Below are 20658 nucleotides of genomic sequence, written 5' to 3'. Positions count from 1 at the left end.
TCTCACACTATCTCTCTCACACTCTCTCTCTCGCTCTTACTCTCTCTCTCACCTTCCCTCTCTCTCTCTCTCTCTCTCTCACACTCTTTCTCTCTCTCTCTCTCTCTCTCACACTCTCTCTCTCACACTCTTTCTCTCTCCCTCTCTCACTATCTCTCTCTCACTCTCTCTCTCTCACACTCTTTCTCTCTTTCTCTCTCTCACACTCTCTCTCTCACACTCTCTCTCTCTTTCTCTCTCTCACACTCTCTCTCTCACACTCTCTCTCTCTCTCTCTCTCTCACCTTCCCTCTCTCTCTTTCTCTCTCCCTCTCACACTCTCTCTCTCACACTCTCTCTCTCACACTATCTCTCTCCCTCTCTCTCTCTCTCTCTCACACTCTCTCTCTCTCTCTCTCTCTCTCTCTCTCCCTCTCTCACTATCTCTCTCTCTCACTATCTCTCTCACACTATCTCTCTCACACTATCTCTCTCTCTCTGTCTCTCTCTCTCACTCTCTCTCTCACACTCTCTCTCTCTCTCTCTCTCTCTCTCTCTCTCACTCTCTCTCTCTCACACTCTCTCTCTCTCTCTCTCTCTCTCTCTCTCTCTTTCTCTCCCTCTCTCTCCCTCTCTCACTTTTCCGCTCTTCCACTGTCCCCCACTGTCCTGTCTGCTTTATTCAGATGAAGTCGAGTGTCTTTCTTGGTGCACCAGTGAGATCGCCGGCCCCCTCAGTCCGTCTATCTGTCAGGTCTATATTCAGTTTCTCCTGGCGCCAGATTATCCAGCCGCCACCGCCAATCAGATTTTGATTACCGTTTGTGTAATCCTCAATCTGAGACATGTACAGGCTCACGGCTGCTCTTTAAGCCAGTTGAAGTTCAAGGCGGGCAGGGAGACTTTTGGATTTATTCAGCAGTGGTTTGGCGTATGGCTGTGTGGAAGAGACAACATATTGGAATATGGATTGTTATTTTATCATGGATCATTAAAAAGAGAAACCTAAATGCCAAGGGATTCTATTATAGCATTTTCAACAAAGTGGACTCACAAAGTAATCTAATCATATCCTGACTGTCCTGTATTGCTGTCGACCCTTTTTGAGATGAAATTTATATAAATGATAAGTATAAGTAGGAAATTAATCTATAGCTCACAATAGCTTATTGTCTTGGCCAGAAGGTCTACATTCTGGCTAACGTTTTGTCGAAGAAGACAAGTGTTTCCTTTCAGAGCCACTGTCTGTCTTAAATCAGCTCATTAGAACGGCCCGCCTGCTGCTTGTGAATAAAGACCACCATTTAACAGCAAGGCAGGATTTATATAGAGGTAGGTAAGTGCTGAGTCGTGTAGCCTTAGCATTAGCTAATACGGTTTTCCAAGAAAATACATCCCCCAATGGAGAATGCAGCCCTAGCTAGTCTTCCCTGTTGAACTTTTAATTTAAATGAGCAAGCACACTTGGGGTGGGGGGGGGGGGTAGAGAGAATGTTGCACGTTGGCTGTGAATGTTGAGATGGGGCCAGCGTTTCCCTCACAGGGCTCCCAAATGCCTCTGTACGGCGTTCCCTCCCCCTGTCATCCCTCCATTCCACCGCCCCCTTTTTTCCTCCTCCAATAAATGCTCCTTTTGTTCGGGTGTTTCTGCTGTGTTGGGTTGCCAACCCTCGGCCAGGGCCAAGCCAGGCCTGCGTGGGGCTCAACGACACAATCCCTCCATCCATCTCGCTCGTTCCCTCCCCTCACCCCCCCTCTCTCTCTTTCTGACTCTCCATTCGGATCCCTCGCTCGTCTCATCTCTGACTCGGCGTCTGTGTTCACGTTCACCTTTTCTCCCCTCCTCCAAATCTCCCTCTCTCGCCGTTTCCCCATTGTGTCTTGGTTCGCCCCAGAACGATGAGAGAAGGCAGTTATAAATAGATTTTCGGGAGAGCTGGGGAAGTCCCGCTTTTTGCCGTGCAGCCTAAAAGCAGCTTTGAGACCGAGTGAGAAAGAGGGAATGGAAAAAGGAGGGGAAGGGAAAAAAAAAGAGAGACGATAAGACAGACAGAGGGATGAAGGTGTCTGATTGATCTCTAAATGACAGTGATGTTGGGAAGCAATTCATGGTCTGGCATGTGCTCATATTTAGCCATACTTTATCGGTTAACAAACTTTAAACCTCGGTAATCGGAGGGACTTTTCCGCTGGCATGCACCCACCAGCTGTGTGTGTGTGTGGATGTGTTGAACCAGGTCTACAGTGAGTGCTGTAGTCATGGGAGGGGGCAGTCAGGCAGTCAGTCATGTAACTTGTGTGTGACATGTACCTATATAGCCTGTGTGAGTGCTGTAGTCATGCAGGTTTTTCAATGGGAGGCCTGTATATTGAGCGATGACTGTGATATCACCCCGACACTCAGTATGCATGCCTTGTACTTGCTTTTCTGTTCAAACGAAATGGCTCAGAGTCCCACATTTGTTTACCAATGACTAACTTTCTGTATGCTTTTCTTGAGTGGCAAAAAATGCAATGCAATTAGCCACCACGCCCCCAATATGTTCCAGGAAAAGCATGTGAGATTCTGTAACTCATTTTCCCAGCTGTCCCTTTGACCCGCCAATTACCATGTTTTGCCTCATTACCTTGTCGCTGCCAATCCAAATTAATCAAAGTTTACCAATGACTCCAAGTCACTCTCAGTGCCCAGCCTGAGTTGTTCTGAGCACCTGACAAAAAAAAAAAAAAACTTGAAACATGTGTTTGGCTGGAAAGCAATGTGGTCAAATAGACCTGGTGCTGTACACAAAACCTGTTTCTAGCCCAAACTAACACCCTAGCCCAGCCTAACATACGTACCATATCCCAGCCAAACATGCCTAACCCTAGCCACGGCTATCTGCGTCACATGGTGCTGTAACGCTCGCTTGCTTCCTGGCTTGCTGGATGCAATTGGCACACTCTCACCTCTTTAAAGCCCCACGCCACGTGTGAAGCTCCAGGGGAGGTACTTAAGTGGTCACAGGCGCTGCTCAGGGGCACACACACACACACACGGTACAGTTGGGAGTCGGACGGGCGAAACAATGGGTGCAGTCGTCCAACTTGAGGAGACACATACACACACACACACACATACACACACACACACACACGCGCGCGCGCGCACACATACACACACACACATACACACACACACATACACACACGCACACACACACACACACCTTTCAGCTGGCCCCCTGGTGTGGCTGCTCACCGTGTTAAGTGATGATGTAAGCTGTGGCAGTTAAATGCGTCTCTAATCCCTCTCCCTCATTTCACCTGAAAGAACGGCCCTCTCTCTGCTGTTGGAAGTTACAGTGAATCAAGACGTCCTGAAGGCTGTGCAAACACTTTTGAATCATTTAAGGGTCAGGTGGCTGAGTCGGGCTAGTAATCAAAAGGTTGCCGGTTCAATTATCGGCCGTGCCAAAATGACGTTGTCCTTGGGCAAGGCACTTCACCCTACTTGCCTCAGGGGGAATGTCCCTGTACTTACTGTAAGTCGCTCTGGATAAGAGCGGCTGCTAAATTACTAAATGTAAACGTTTGAGAACCTACGTTCTCATAAACACACACATTGGTACTAACACACATACAAAGTTAGCAAGCCCGGTACAATTTCTGGTGTACATCCGTTCAATGAGTGTGTTTTGACGTAACCCGACGGTGAACCGGCATTGCCGTGGGTTACACCAAAGAGTCCACAGACTAACCCCGAGCAGGGCGACTTATGCTGTTTTTTAATCCCCACAGTTAACAAACACACTTGGCTACAGACACTCTGCCCCGTCGACCTGTTTGGAGTTATTTCTAATCTCCCCGTCCAGGAACATGGCCAAAGATCTTAATTGTGAAGCTGAGTAGGTTGTAATCAATGGTTCGGGGTATCCAGTTAGCGTTTATAAGACTGTCCTGGCTTGCGTTGGCGGAGGAGATCATGGAAGGAGGACACCGACTCGTTGACTGCCAGATAAGCTCATTTCCATTTCTGGGTAGTACCACTTCATTTAGTGGAACTTAGCCCTGCTATCATTCAGTCAATATCCAAGGCCTTACATGTGTTACAGCCTTTATGCAATCGTTTTATCTTGCTCTGAGATTTTTTTAAATGTTGTTTTATTGTTTAGTTTAGTCATTTTTCAGGACGTAGTGGCATGTGTTTGGCAGACATGCAGGCCTCCAGGACAGCCTTGTCCCAGCCCAGGGGGTGGCGTGTGGAAAAAGGCACCCCATGGTTTGCGTGGGCTCCCCCCAATACACAGCAAAGTGACGAGCGTAACAGTGTTTGGGTTTTTCCTGAGCGTCGAAGGCTAAAGGAGTGTGTGTCTGTCTGTGCGTCTGTGTATGTGTGTGTGTGGGGGGGGTTCTCACACTGACTCTGAACACATTCCATTCCATGTACTGACACCCTCTCTGCCCCGGGGGAGGTGGGGGGGGGGGGGGGGAGCGACTAGTGAAGTCCTCCAACCTAGACGGTTGGCCGTTTTTAGATGCCCACACCTGGGTGTTCACACACACAGACTTGTAATGCGGGACCACAGGTAACAGCAGTTGACACATTGATGACACAGAACAACTGCCGGCCTCCTGTGGAGCAGTTTATGGGTGCTTTTGTTTCTGATCTCACGGCATCAACGCCAGCTAGTTCCCTGGGCCAGAAAGCTTTACTGATGGAGAAAACACACAAGCAGACACACACACAGACGCACCTCTAACATTCTCTCTCTATAGTGTTTAGTAGAGTAAGCATCTGTGTGTGCCTAGTGGTGGCTAATGTCCCCTATGTTCCAGACTAGACTGGCCAATATTGTCACCCTGATGGTGAGAGCTGCAGTTCCACATAAAGTTCTGCTGACTGGGCTCAACCCTAGTCATGCTTAGTGTGGCATGAGGGGGGCAGAGGTGTGTGTGTGTGTGTGTGTGTGTGTGTGTGTGTGTGTGTGTGTGTGTGTGTGTGTGTGAAGCCTGTTTGGGTGTGTGTGAGTGTTTGTTGTGTATCGGTAAGAGGTCATCTTCAGGTCAGCAGGGAGAGTCACCTGGAGGAAGACGCTACTTGGTGTGTGCGGTCCTTTGTTGTGCGCGTTTGTACGAAGGTTATTCTCGGCTGTTATTCTTAGTTTATGTTAATCTCAGTAGTAGGATGAATTATTCCATATAATTCAAGTCAAATTCTTGTTTATATCATTGTCAAAGTATAGTAGCTCATAAAGGTTTGGAATTTGTATTACAGGTTTAGATCCTATGTACCTGTACCAGTTTGATATGGCAATCAACTTGAAACTGAAACTGTGTGTGGGGAGGTAAGGAAGTTCTTTTAAATCAACCTGATCAGCTGTTCACTTGTGTGTACTCGAACATTCATATGAGGTCAGCCAGTGCCCTCACGGCTGGCCCTCACATCACCTAATCTCCCATTGACTACAGTGAGAGAGGAGAGGAAATGGGAGGATTTGGTACTGTCCAGGATGAATGGAGGCCTAATCCTGAGAGAGGGAGGAGAGAAGGCTGGAGAGGCAGTGGGAGAGAGTGAAAGAATCGTCTCATCGAGTCACTGAGCCCTTATTCCACTCTCTTCATTCAGTCTCCTCTTGGCTACTCCGTATCTGTCTTGGTGTGGAAACCTTTCCGATCTCCGCCCTCAGCCCATGTACTTGGCTTGGTCGTTGGCTGGTTACAGTATATCGACTGCTGCCAACCACGTTTCGATCGACTTCAAAAGCCTTTTCATTGTCTCTTGTTGACAGTCAAACATGGTTACAGTGAACACACACCTCTTAGAACCGAGAAAAAAGGCTGTATATGGAGAGACTAATATTGAGAGAGGATAGGGGAGGGAGGGGGGAAGGGGGGTTAAATTGAATTTAGCCAGAGGGAGGAAGTGAGTTCTGTTTGTTTTTTAATTGAACCTTTTCAATTAACTAACCCTAGGACACATTTCTATTTCCGCTAAATTGGCCTCGCAGATTAGCAACGCTAATGAAAGAGTCTCGCTTTTTTTCCTATACTCCGTTGCGTTTCCTCATTCTTTTCTTTTTCCACTCTCTTTCTACATCCCTCTATCCTTGTATCTCTGCATCTTTTTGTCGCCTGTCTTAATCTATGTGTCGCCTTTGTTCCATGTTGTCGTCATGTGCACCGCCGGAACGTTCTCTTCTTTTGTCATCCCTTTCTCTCTCTCTCTCTCTCTTTCTCTCTCTCTCTCTTTCTCTCTCTCTCTCTCTCTCTCTCTCTCTCTCTCTCTCTCTCTCTCTCTCTCTCTCTCTCTCTTGTCTCTCTCTGTCTCTCTCTGTCTCTCTCTCTCTCTCTCTCTCTCTCTCTCTCTCTCTCTCTCTCTCTCTCTCTCTCTCTCTCTCTCTCTCTCTCTCTCTGTCTCTCTCTCTGTCTCTCTCTCTCTCTCTCTCTCTCTCTCTCTCTCTCTCTCTCTCTCCTGCTGTCCTTCTCTTCCTCCCTGTGTCATGCTCTTCTCTTTTACAATCACCCCCAAGCTCTAATCAACCTCTCCCTTACTTCTCTGTTCTGTTCCTCCCTCAACCCCCCCCCCCCACACACACACACACACACACACACACACTCTGCTACTGTGTGAGATAGGGGTTGAACTTCAGTCAGCAGTCCCATTACCTGATGAACCTCATTCCTCTTAACTCGTGGGATCCGGCACGTCAGGTGGTTTTGGGGTGGAGGGGTCAAAAAGTGTGTGTGTGTGAGCGCTTGCATTAGCGTGTTGTGTGTTTGTTCAAATATGTCAACTACTACCCATGACTATGCAAGCGTGTGTGCTCAGTTTACATATGTTTGTGTCCAGTGTCTGTTCACGCTTCAGTAAGTAATCGTGTGGTAATTCCAGTAAGTCTTCTGCACGGGTCTCGTTTCAGGGTCTGCAGGCACATGTCCTGTACACCCCCCACTCCCCTCCTCTCCCCTCCTCTCCCCTATCAGGTTCCCCCTCTATTGAACAGGAACTTTACTGTTCCCGGTGTTTATGGACGGTGTGGTTTGTATGTGTGTAGTTCAGAGAATTGTAGGGGGTTAAATATTGGCCAAACAACCAAAACGAATTTCGCTGTTGTTTAAAGGAACATGGGAAACCGAACAGTGTATTAGTATGAACCAAATAATGCCAATACCAATGGAATTACAGTTATTTGACTCTATGGGTTAAATCGGAGAAAGAATGGTCAAAGTAAGGTTAAAATTAAATACGTATTTAATAACATTGCAAATGAATTAAAATCCATTACAGGGCAAACATGTTACTAAATGAAGGTTAACTCTTACCTACGCTGCCATGATTATTGTAAATCAGAGAGACAGCAAGATGTGAGCAAAGAGAATGAGTACAAGGACAAGCCAGAGTTGAGGAGAAGGTCTCAGGAGATCACGACACCACAGAACAATGCTTCACAATTCCTTTTGTACACAAGAACAACCAATCAGACCACATCTTGAATGGGGTGTGAGAGCCATCAAGGTGAGACCCTGTCGAGCAACTCCAGATTTGAGCACATGAGAGGTGGGGGCAGGACACCCAGCCTCACAGAATGGTCATGTGGTTGTAGAAGCAGCCCCAGCCAATGACTCTGTAGGCAAGTCATGATTTGACTGCTCACTGTCTTATTTAAATGCACTGGCGCACACACACACACACACACACACACACTACAGCACTAAGAGAACAGGTCCGCTTGGCAACCAGACCAGTCAATGAGGCGCCGGACTTGTGCGTGTTTGCATGTGTGTTGTGCCAGTGTGTCTTTGCCAGTCATTTAAACAGCCTCATTTCCTCTTGATTGTGCTCTGTGCTTTTGTATCAATGTGTGTGTGTGTCTGTGGTGTGTGTGTGTGTATTTGATTTCAGTCTCAAATCCAAGCTCTTTATTAGTATTATTGGATTGCTTATACAACTTGTTGTTTATTATACACACACTCAGTAACACACACACACACACACACGCACACATGTCAGGAATACTGCCACCTCAATTGGAAAGGATCAGACTGGTCTCTAAACCAATTACATCGCCGGAAGAAGGGATAGTCCAAAAGCCTCTCACCAAGCCCTCAGTCTGCCGCGGGGCCAGAGTGCTTTCTTGGCTACGCTTGTCTTTCTTTCCCCCTCTCTTTCTCTCTCCCCCTCTCTCTTTCTCTCTCCCCCACCTTCCTCCTCTTTCTCTCTGTCTTTCTTTCTCCTTCCTCCTTTTTCTCTCTGTCTGTCTCTCTCCTTCCTCCTCTCCTTCACGTCGTCCCTCTCGCTCCTCTCACTCTCCTCCCTCATCATGTTCCACGGATTAAAGAGCTTTTAACTTCCGCTGCATGTTTGCTTTCAATGTGTGTGGCGACTACTACTGTTTGTGTGTGTGTGTGTATGTGTGTCTTTCTGTGTGTATGGGAGTGAGTAGAAAGACTGTGTGTTTGTTGTGGAATAGCGTCGGAACGTATTTGTGTGTGTGTGTGTGCTTATGTGTGAGTGCTTGTATGTGTGTGTACCCTGCAGGCAGTGGCAGGGTGCCAGGGGCTTGTGGATCCGTGTTCCAGTGGTACAGAGCAGTGATTGTGTGGAGGTATGGTATGTATGCAGTCTCCAGGGCTGCTCTCGGTTTGTCCCTCACACCCAGGTCACCGGGTGCACGAGAGCCGCGGCCAAATGCAAGCTAGGATGACTGAGGATTCCCCCGCCCCCCCCCCGGCTCACTTGGTCTCCTTTTCCTTCATTCTTTGCCCCCCCCCCCCCCCCCCCATCACACTCTCGCGCGCGCGCTCTTTTCGTGGCCACTATGTCTTGCGCGTTCTTTGTCACCTTTTTTTCCCCTCGCGCTGTCCATCTGCAGTTGTTGTCACACGCACGTTCTCCCCCCTCTCTCTCTGTCTCTCTCGCTCTGTCTCTCTCCCCCCTCTCTCTCTGTCTCTCTCGCTCTGTCTCTCTCCCCCCTCTCTCTCTGTCTCTCTCGCTCTGTCTCTCTCCCCCCTCTCTCTCTGTCTCTCTCGCTCTGTCTCTCTCCCCCCTCTCTCTCTGTCTCTCCTACTCTCTCTCTCTCCCCCTCTCTCTCTCTCTCTCTGTCTCTCCCACTCTCTGTCTCTCCCCCCTCTGTCTCTCTCTCTCTCCCTCCATCTGTCGAGCTCTCCAGCCTCCCTTTTTTTAATTCGTTTTGTCCGTCTGCCTCCCTCTCCCCTTATCTCCGTTTGTTGTCTGTCTCTCGCCCTCTCTTCGTCTCCCGTGTCTCAGTCGGTCGCTCCAGTGTTTGGTAACCTTGACCAGCGTCAGCCCCCCCAGCCCCCCCGGCCCAGTGTCCCTGTGTCATCCATGTGGACACAGGAACACTGCGCTCTTAGCCGCTCAAACGGGGTTTGCCCTTAAAGAGCTTAGTGCCGTTGGGGCGTTTGAGACCACTAAGCTGATTAGCGTCTGCTAATGAGCCGGTTCTCACATGGGGCCAGGGGGGCGAAGGGGGCGGGCGGGGGGGGGGGGGGGGGGCGTCAATAGTGTGTGTGTGTATGCGCAGGTGAGAGGAAGGGTCAAGTTGAGGTGGGTACTTAGGCAGAGTTGGGGGGATAGCGCGGGGGGGGGGGGGGGGAATTATGGCTGGATGGATGGAAGTTTGCAGGGTGATAAAAGTTCTCCTCAGACTGTCCACATCCGAGGCAGTCCAGTCCATCCTTGAGGCCGGCGCTGTCTGTACATGAAGGATGCCCAGAATACCAGACCACAAGACGTGCAGTAACATATATATATTTTTGGGAAACAACTTATGAGATCAGACATACAGGATTAGAGATGTGTATCTGCATGTGCATGTGCGTACGCTCATGCTCATCCAGCCCACCTCAAGCTATACTCACACCCACACTTAACACACTCTTTTTCTCTCTCTCCTGCTCTCACACACACACACACACACACACACACACACACAGTGGTTCTCCCTGAGGCCTGGCTGGTTAAATCTTGTAGAGGGAAGAGAACACTGTGTGATGTGGACAGACTTATGTAACATGTCACAGTGGAACGAAGACACGTGTTTACTCTCTGCGCCATTATTGGGTTCAGAATGGTCATTAACCTTTATGTTCCCTCTCTCTGCGACGTCACACGCGGCCTTCCGCAGCCACAAATGGCTACAGCGTGTGTGTGTGTGTGTGCGTGTGTACGCAGCTAGCCATGGTAGCGTCGCATTTTCACACAGCAGAAAAGTGCCATGGTAGATGAGAAACGAGTGATATTTGGTTGTCTGTGTGTGTCTCTGTCCCGATGTGCGTTCGCGACAAAAATAGAAGCCAAACCGCTCGAAAAATACAAATATATTCCGACCTTAGCTGGTGCACAGCTACGTTACCTGCAGCCAAGCCTCTGATGTCACGGCAAAACCGAGTCCAATCAAACCGAGCGCCTTGGCTGCGGACCTCCAATCAAACCGAGCGCCTTTGCTGAGGACCTGTTGTTCTCCACTCAGGTGTCCCGACACCGTGTGCTGCCCACTGGTAATCACCATCATTACGCACAATGTTCCAACCCCCGCTAGACGAGCGCCGCGGCCAAACACGCACAAACAGCCCGCACTCGCACACCCCGTCCCCCCCCCAGGACCTAATCTCCAGTGCATTAGCGTTTATAAAAAGCCCCTGAGTCCCTTGTGGGAAGGACATGAAAAGCACACCGTCCGTGTCGCACTCATTAACGCTCCCCGGTGCAGCGGGGGTGGGGGGGGGGGGGGCTAAGGCGTTTGCGTTCCAGAGTGGAGCGAGGGAGGATGGAGGTCAGGTGCACATGCTCCCTTCTCTCCTCTTGCTAGCGCTTTATTTCCACCCCCTTTCTGGCCATTAGTTGTTCACGAAGCTCATATTCATCAGCAGTGCGTGTGGGCCTACTTAAGGTGCTTGCTTGGGTGTCTATGGACGTGTGTGTGTGTGTGTGTGTGTGTGTGTGTGTGTGTGTGTGTGTGTGTGTGTGTGTGTGTGTGTGTGTGTGTGTGTGTGTGTGTGTGTGTGTGTGTGTGTGTTTTTCCATTGCAAAGTCAGTTTTGAGGGGGAGGACAGGCTTTTAGAACACAACTGAATATGAATGATACCAACGGGCAAGCGCCTGTTGGGGAGACCAATCTGTGTGCGTCACCTCGCCGCTGTGTGTGTGTGTGTGTGTACACCCAGGCATACACGTGATGCATTAATATGCATGAGGCTGTTTGTGTTTGCCTGTTTGCGTTGGCGTAGACTGAATACACGTATTTGTGTTGGCTCGTGGCTTACCTTCTGCATGTGTGTTGTGCGTTGATGTTCAAGATGTTGAAGCCTTCTTCAGGTCAGTAGAGATTTGTATGATGCTGCATCTCACTGTGTGTGTCTGTACGTACGTGTGTGTGTCTGTGTGTGTGTGTGTGTGTGTGTGTGTGTGTGTGTGCGTGTGCTTTCATGCGTGTCAGGTGTGAGAACATTTCCACAGATCACGGTTAAAAACAGCATCGGTAGAATGGCATGCTTTATGACCAGCCTTGACCAGTTACAGCTACTGTTACCCGGCTGTCCAGCAGTGATACATGACCCTTCAACACACACACGCCTACATAACCACACACACACACAACAACAGGCCTCGTGTTCCCTCTAGTTTCAGGCCTCTGCTGTTCAGACTCGGGCGGTCGGCCTGGCGGCACACATTGCACCCTCACCACATAACCTCCAGAGACATTTTATGACGACTGGGAGAGGGAACGAAAGTCACACTGTAAATCCTCGAACCGACGTAAATACGGACGGAGGGATGAAGGGAGGGTGGGGGGGGGGGGGAGATAGGAGCAGGGGAGCAGGGACATATGTAGAAAGAGGGGAATCTTTGTTCGGGGGGGGGGGGGGGGGGGGTTCTCTCTTTTTTGGGGGGGGAGTGTGGAGAAGAAAGTTAAGCCCCTGGCCCCCTATTGGACGACTCTGAATTCCACCAGTTCATAGATAAATATTTGCGGTGCCATGTTGGGCCAGCCTGGCTGTCCTCCACCCGCATACACACACTCACACACACAGTCACCCACACACACACACACACTTTCCTCTCATGGTACCTAGTTTCACAGAACCACAGTGCTCTGAATTATACCGCTACGGTTACACTCTGTAACTCAAAACGAGAGAAATGTGTAGTGGGGGGAGCGAGACAAGTCATGACACCCCCTTCGGCTTCTGGTAAGAATTGCACAATATTCCCGAGACTGTAGCAGAGTCTGCTGAGAGATGCGCCACAAGAACACACACACACACACACACACTGTGAGAAGACAGCCATCCAAGAGTTGTTGAATTCTACCCAGTTCCATGGGACGAGATTTCCAAATGAATGCTTCAACATTGACCACCCAGCCCCACCTCCCATCTGGGCTGAAGTTCCTCCCCGACGATATTCAGACAGGCACCTCCTGCCTCGTGGCAAAACACACCAATGGTTCTTCGAGATGAGAATGCTTCCTTAAGATCCTAACCTGACTTACGAAACAGCTGAATACACAGTATTCAGACAGTTGCCTGTCTGATTTGTATACGTCGTCTGCATTTGAGCAAAGAAGCTGCAGGTTTTCGCTGATGAGGCTTTTCCCAGGAAGCCACACTTAATGTGATAAACCGTTTGAGCACAGCGTGTTTGTTCTAGACGTTTCTGTGAAAGCCTTGGCAGAAAGTGACTCAACTGGTCGAGTGACAGAAGACCACAGCAAGATGGGTAGGGAGAGGGGGAGGACGTCTGGCTGAGTCTGGAAATGGTGACGTGAAGGTCGCTCTGGGGTATATCATTAGTTAGCATAATCTTCACTATAATTAGTCATTAGCGTCTAATGCACTTGGCATGTGTGTGTGTGTTTTGGCCACTAGCATGTCCTCATACTGCCTCTCCCAGTCTGGAAGTATGGGACAGGATGTCTGACAGAGATCAAGATTCAAAGCCAGATATCACATGCTCCCTCTCAGAGTCTATGGACCAACACCTTCATTCCTGTGCATGTGTGTACTTCTGAACACACACACACACTTTAGTATCTTTCAAACAAACAAAAACAACAGATGCCTCTCACATGGGGCATTCCCTCGGACCCACACATTCCATCTGAGCCGTGTTCTGGAACACTCCCACACACACACACACAGAGCCGCAATCTTATAGTTGGTGGAGGCCTCCCTGGTTTTACCTGATTCACAGTCTATATCTCTCAGCTGTCAAACACTCCCTCTCTCTCTCTCTCTCTCTCTCTCTCTCGGTCTCCTTCTCTCTCTTTTCTCTTTCCCTGTTTCTTCTCTTCTCACTTTCTCCTTCTCTTCTCTCTCTCTCTCTCTCTCTCTCTCTCTCTCTCTCTCTCTCCCTCCCCCTCTCTCTCTCTTGCTCTCTCTCTCTCTCTCTCTCTCTCTCTCTCTCTCTCTCTCTCTCTGCCTCCCCCTCATGAGGTCTGCCCTTTGCTCTGTTCCCCTCTCTCCCACAGGGGCTTTCATAACACCTCTTTTGCTTTGGGCCCCTGAAGTGTGTGTGTGTGTGTGTGTGTGTCTGTATGTGATTGCACAGCCCTGTGTGTGTGTGTGTTTCCATTTTTGGTCCACATTTGAGTCTGACTGTGTTTGCTGTCCCTGCCTGTCTCTAGAGCAGTGTGTATCTTGATGTGCCAGGGTCAAAATCCCATACTGCATATACTGTTTGTACTTACATTTTGTACATGCACACAGACACACACGCACACATACACGCGCAGACGTGTACACACCTGCATAAACAGAATGTTGAATGACTCGTAGCTCGCTGTCTTCAGGGGCATGAGGGTGATCGACAGCGCAAGAGGTCAAAGGGGAGAAGGAGGTGTGTTACAGTGTGCATACACCAACACGGTCTCTCTGACACACACACATACACAGCTGTAGCTCTTGGCCAACACGCGCAGACAGAAAGCAAGAAGAAAAGCGAGCAGGCGACGTTGTCTTGGTGAACCTGAGCCGTGTCTGGAGGTGAGAACAGGAGCTTTGGCCTTAATGAACCCCTCCAGTGAGCCCTCACAGACCAGACCAGACGAAAGACGACCGTGGGGAGGACAAGTTGATTGGCTGGACCAGGACAGATATCCCTGCCTGCCCTCTGACTTGGAACAAAGCCTGGGGGAGCGAGACGGAACACACACGCAGCACGCACACTGATTCCCCCCATTATGACATCGATTAAACCACGTCTGGAGGGACGGAGCGAGGAAACGAATGAGATCAATAGACGAGTGGCCGCCGGGGGGGGGGGGGGAGAAAGAGAGGGATATCTGATTACAGTAGTTAGGAAAGGAAGCATTTCCTGTCTGGTCATATATGACTGGCCCTGCTGTGTGTTGGTGCGTGTGACTGTGTACAGAACGGGACATAGAATCCTGATCGAGGAAGTGCACACCAACTTCCATCTTGTGCTGGCCATGAGACTCGTCACAGTCTGTGTCGGGGTTTGGGTGAGCTGCACCAGAGCCATCACGCATGTGCATCGTCCATAACAGACACGTTTGGTGTGTGTCCTCAGATGTGTGTGTGTGGTCCTGTTTTCTTTGTGCGTGTGTGTCTGTGTGGTCCTGTGTGTGTGTGTGTGTGTGTGCACCTATGCATGTCCTGACTGTCTCCTCTGGTCTGTTTTTGGTCCGTTAGCCTGATTGTTGGGGCTGTTTGGGACTGGCTGCTCTGACTTGGCAGGGAAACGTCTGTGTTTTTGGGGTGAGGTGGGGGGGTGGGGTGGGGGGGCTAAATATAGCACTGCACCAGGAAGAAGGGTGGGTTGGGGGGAGGGGGGGCCAGTAAATATAGAGGAGTGCATTTCCTTTGGAGACGATTAGAGAGCAAGGCCAAGGAAAGTATTTGTGTGGGGAATATGAAGGGAAGGGAACATTAAGAGCACTTTCACTCACTCAGTTTGGGGTTGTGTCAGGGTAGTTTGATACTGAACCCGGTCCTTTTATTAAACTGTTCGTTTTTGGAGACGTGTACTTTTTTTTCTTTTTTTTTCTTTTTCTTTCTGGTAATATGGGTTTTTGCTGAGCGCTCATGAATGGAATCCAAATTAAAGGGCACTTCTGGGGAATTGATGTGTCAGGGTGCCAGTAAACTATGGCATGTCTACCTCTTAAGCCCCGCCCCTTAAGCAGGCCTCTCTACCTGTTGAACACAGCATCGTTGTAAGCCTCATCCTCTGTCAGTCATACGCCTGGTTTACGCTATTGTGTCTTTTCATGGGACTGTCTGCACAGGTGGGTGTGCTCCAAAGATGGTAGTCAGATTCCAGACTTCCTAAGGCAAAACATTTTGGAGGTTTTACTTTTACGTCCGTATTTCAGCGCTGTAAAACCCACCCGTGGCCATTTTGAAAAAGTACAGTCAACCGCCTGTTGTACTTAAGGATCGCACTGACAGGTCAGTCAGTACAAATACGCAATCGTGTGAACCAGGTGTTACCAGAACCGCAAGGCAAGTAGACAAACTGGCCACACCTCACTGTAAAGGACTTTCCCCATTGATATTGAGTTTTTATGTAATGCTGGGGTGGGAGTGGGGGTGTAGAGTTGGAACGGTACTGCCGTTTTGCTGCCCTCTCCTCACCCCTCCTCCCCTCCCCCCCCCTGCTTCCGTGTAGCCTAAATATCCTGGTCTGTCGTGGCGACCCTTTCCTCTTTTATCAAATGTACAGCTGGTTCCAAAACAATGAAATGTGTTGTGAGTGAAGCTCTACAACGCTGCACATTATGACCTTTTCTACCTAATAACCCAGTTTCACAGTTGTATGAAGGGATGTGTGAAGCACTGGAAACCCTCCCTGAAACGACACTCCAACTTGTTTACCCCTCCCTCTTTCCCCACCCCTCCCTCTCTCCCCACCCCTCTCTCCCTCCCCTCTCTCCCTCCCCTCCCTCTCTCCCCACCCCACCCTCCCCACTCCTCTCTCTCCCTCCTCACCCGTCTCCCTCCCTCTCTCTCCCCTCCCTCTATCCCTCCCCACCCCTCCCTCCCTTTCTCCCCACCCCTCCCTTCCTCTCTTTCCACCCCTCTGTCTCTCCCTCCCCACCCCACGACTCACTCCCTCCCTATCTCCCCAACCGTCCCTCTCTTCCTCCCCACCCCTCTCCCTCCCTCTCTCTCCCCATCCCTCTCCCTCCCCTCCCCACCCCTCCTCTCTCCCTACCCCTCCCTCCCTCTCTCCCTACCCCTCTCCCTTCCTCCTCACCCCGCTCCCTCCTTCTCTCTCCCCATCCGTCTCCCTCCCCACCCCTCCTCTCTCCCTACCCTTCTCCCTCCCCCTCCCTCCTCACTCCACTCCCTCCCTCTCTCTCCCCTCCCTCTCCCTTCCCACCCCTCTCCCTCCTCGTTGACCCATGTGTTTAGCTTCAGCATTGCAGCCCTCTCCCACTCCCTTTTCTCTTTCTTCATCTCTCTCTCTCTCCCATTATCTGTTTTCCATACCCACCTCCGTTGGGCTTCACTGTATATTTGCTTTATGATCCCAATGTTTGCTGGATGATAAGCGCACATTGGTATTCTACATTTGATCATAATAACAGTACTGATACGTGTGTTAGTGAGTTGATAAATGTCATAATATTTGGTCCTTCTCCATATCCTGTTCTCTTTTTAACTCAATGTTCCACCCTACAATTTATTTTCCTTTTTTCAGAATGCTGATGTCCGTGGAATCATGGGAAATGGTGGGAGTCATGGCGATCCCTATGAGCTCCTCCACATCCTTAAGTGACGAGCCAATCGGATCGAGGGAGGGGGCCGACTAGACACGCCCCAGAAGCACTTTGAAATGACTTATCTTTATTTTTCACTCTCACTTTATTGGTTGTAACAACCAATAGGGATGTATATGCTAAAGACTTTTGGCTGCTCTTATCGTAAGACGAGAGCACTTGAGAACCAATCAGAAATGAGTATCATGATTCGACGCCTGACCAGGAGCCAATCACATTTTCTCAAACTCTCAAATTAGATTCTCAAATGACACCCAATCATCCAATCAATGTACTTGTGACAAAAATATAGAGAATGATAATGAAACATATACAAGTATATGTCTGCTCAAGTGCCTCCTTTATGTTTTTGATTGTAGCCATTTGACAAAGAACTTGGCATTGGTTAATGAAATTGAAGAAGCTTTGGTTTTTGGTGTGCATTTTTGAAGTAAAACTGTTCCACCACATGTTATCTCAACAAAGAAAGGACTGGTACTTGCATAGGCCTACCGTATTATTGGTGATAAAGTTGAGTGGTAACGATGAACATAAGGTTAGTTAGCTATCAGCTGCATTGACTTAGAGATTTAGCTTTATTTTTTGTCAGTTTAATGTGATGTTCTTTTGTTGTTGTTTTTTCATGAAAGAAATGTATCCCCCATGTTTTCCCCCTCACTTGCATAAAGTTCTCTGCCCACATCTATATAGGTTTCCAACTTGCTCTCATGATGGAGTCTGTGTGACAACAACGGTATGCTACTTTGGCACAGGCAAGTAGGGCCTACACAGACATTTGTGTAAAATAGGTCAGATTAGCATTTTGCTAACATAGGCTAGGTCAAATTAGCCATGCGCTATATGTGATAGTAGACTATGCTAGATTCTCATTAGAATTACTGGAAAAGGTAAGGTGTTATTAGTGTAAGCATTGTGTTAATTCAGATTAACATTTTGCTTGTATAGGCAAATCATCAGCACTGCTAACCGCAGCTCAGAGAAAGACCCCTCACAGATCCCAGCCAATCCAATTAGCATCTGAACCATTAGCTCCGTAAACTCAAATCATTTGCATGTCCCGAGTTGCTAATCCTCACTGTGTTGAGTCACGAACAGACATGGTTTAATATACTGTACAGACAGAAAGCCTTAGTGACGTTACTCAACAGTAGCAAATGCAGCGCTTGATTTGAGAACGTTCGCAATATGTTGTCACAGGGCTCCCAACTTTGTTTAGAACTTTGTTTTGTTTTTTTCTGATGTTATACTCTTCTGCTATGCATAAGCACTAAAGTGCCTGTCTGCTTGTATGTGTCTGCCCCTGTTCTCCCTAGCACTATTAGGGCTATCTGTGCAGAATATAGCTTGTCTATTTTTTCCCCATGCGGCTGTACAAATCTGTAAAGGTACTTAGTTGAGGTTTTGTTAATGATGATTATGTCTCATGAAATGACTTGACCAAGGGTCCCGGCTTTATGGGGTTGGTGCTGTTTGCTTTGCCCCAAAATGGAGGACTCAATCTCTGGGCTCCCAGTGCCAAAACACAAGGAAAGGAAAACGACCGAAAAGACCAGACAACTGATACTATAACTACGCTGTGGTTCTTTCAGACAATACAGGTCTCCCAAAAAAACAAAAAAAACAACTGAGTTTTGATGTCTGGTTCTAAAAGCTGTTGTCACCCTGTCTGCTGTCTTGTATTTCTTTAGCAGCTTGTTAGGGACTCGTCTTGCCTCACAGTCTGTTTCACTTTTTACACATTTTGAAATATACATGTACCGTTGGACATCTTGATTCATAATTACAAGGAGGAAGCTGCCTACCCCCAGAAGGAAAACCATCACATATTACTACATGAGCCTACTAAGGCGCTTTTCTATGTTCCTGTCTGCCTGCCCGCCAGGATCACCTCATGCACTTTCTCACCCGTGTCACGTGACTAAGGGGCCAGAGGGAAACAAAGCAGCTTTATGACAAGCTGATTGGGATCTTTGGTCTGACTTATTACCCTTAATGGTGGCTCATGCAGCAGTGGAAACACAGCCCGGTCTTCGGCCACACTGTGTCGGGTGTGTTCCACTCCAGGTTGATAGCCTGGCTGGGCATTTAACCTAAGGCAGAAGTGGACACAGACGCCCTAACACACAGTGAATACCTGTAATGTGGCCAGATACCTGGGGAAATGTTGCGACATCAGTAAAATCTGGAGATATCGGTCATTTGCGTCAAACCAATTTATATAAAAATCTTTTGCTCAACTTAGCTCCTAAACCAAAGTTTGTCTGCTATAAGAAGACATGCATATAGACAGAAACAACATTCAACATGATATAAAAGCACCTCACAAACAAGAATCTGTGAGCAAAGTCTCTCTTCAAGTCTACTAAGAAGAATTGACTAACAGGCAAGAGTGTCTTCTTTACATTGGCTATGATAGCTACTTTGTTTATAGAACTGTTGTGTTAATATGAACATTTATGTTGACAATGACGTATAATGAATGAAGTTGATTTGAGAGCTCAGTCTAAACAGGTTTTTTAACCAGACTAGGGATTGAACAGGATATGTATCCTTGGCAGAACTGAAGTTGCGCTATTGTTCTCCTGTGCATTGATAGTGGGTTTGTGATGTTTTTCAAAGGGGACTGGATGACATGTCCTTCATCTTTAGCTTTCTTTCCTTTTGACAAGGATGATCCCGAATGGAAAATTGGGATTTCTATTAGCCTGTGATGTAGACAACTTCACCTTTGTTGCTTGAGAAAAAAAGAAAAACAATTGTCAAAGAAAAAAGAAAAAAACAGTTGAACAACAAAGACGTGTTGTTTTCTTTTGTGAGTGACACGGAGACTTCTCCCTGGGTGGATATCAATCATGACCCTCCACAACAGGGGTCTGTGAGGCAGCATGGATTCACGTGAGAGAAAAGCCACTCTCTCAGATAAGCAAAGTGCCTGTCACAGTCCCAGCTTCATGGGGCAGGAGGACAGCGCTCACATTTGCATGTAACGACACACACAGCCTGTGCAGTTAGCTAAGTGGCATTGCAAAGATAACAGAATGGTTATGGTCAAAGTTCATGAAGGTGATTAGTCATCATTATTGATAACATCATTCCCACTCAACAGTGGCTAGTGGCCAATACAGTTAATCACTCGACTTACTAGTTTATGACCCACTGCAAGTGCCTTACAAATGGCACTCCCTTTCAACCCCCTGCCCCCCCCCTCACACACACACCCCCATCCTCCCCCTCCACACACATACACCCCTCTGTCAGACACACCACCCCACCTCTCTCAACTCACTTCAATCCGTTTTACTGGGGAGGATAAATCTGCCTCACATCTTAAACTCCCTCTCCGCCCTGCCTGCTCCTTTCTTTCTCTTCCCCCGTCCGAAAACCGGCAGCATTTTGACACCGTCCTCGCCTCCTCCCCTCACAGATGGCTGAGTAACTCGATCTCAGTGGATGTTGTGCCCCGAACCTCCGCGGAGGATGAGTAGGCATGAGCGCCGACACCTGTGGAGCACCTGCAGGGGCTCCACACAGGTGTCGTCCTCTCAGTGTCCCGTGCATGAATAGGGAGAGCGGAGCGGATGGAAAAGGCACGTGTCATCACCTTTAGAATATCCGAGGTGGTGCCCCCACGCCCGCGCCTGAGGACTGTAAGAAAGCCACTGCATGTATCTCCTCTTTCGATCCGTTCAACCCGGTTTTTGCACTCAACGTGAATAAGCAGCAGTTTTCACCCTCTGTCACCTATCTAACAGCTTTTCCCCACCGTATTCTTATATCTGGTTTCTGGCAGTTGGAATACTACTAAAGGTTACAATTTCAATTCAGGTTTGGAACCTTAAATAGTTCTGTCTGACCTAAAAAGGGTTCTACCTGAAATATTGTTGGCAGACAGTTCCTTATTATAGTTATATAAAGCCCTCTTATTTCT

General features: G+C 48.5%; 1 protein-coding gene across 1 annotated transcript in view; it reads left to right on the top strand.

The window, feature by feature from the left end:
* Window positions 1-19524, top strand: part of LOC146222074 (insulin receptor substrate 1-B) — a 33560-nt gene extending 14036 nt beyond the window's left edge. Inside the window, exon 4 of the mRNA XM_084691238.1 lies at window positions 16652-19524. Coding sequence (XP_084547364.1) covers window positions 16652-16659 — 8 coding nt within the window. The 3' untranslated portion in view covers window positions 16660-19524. The remainder of the gene's footprint in view (window positions 1-16651) is intronic.
* The last annotated feature ends 1134 nt before the right edge of the window (window positions 19525-20658 follow it).

The sequence above is a fragment of the Hypomesus nipponensis genome, chromosome 25, assembly GCF_054491055.1.
Source record: "Hypomesus nipponensis isolate SF chromosome 25, ASM5449105v1, whole genome shotgun sequence".
In the NCBI taxonomy this organism is placed as follows: Eukaryota; Metazoa; Chordata; class Actinopteri; order Osmeriformes; family Osmeridae; genus Hypomesus; species Hypomesus nipponensis.
Note: the sequence above shows the minus strand (reverse complement) of the source record. Positions and strands in the feature narration are given on the sequence as shown.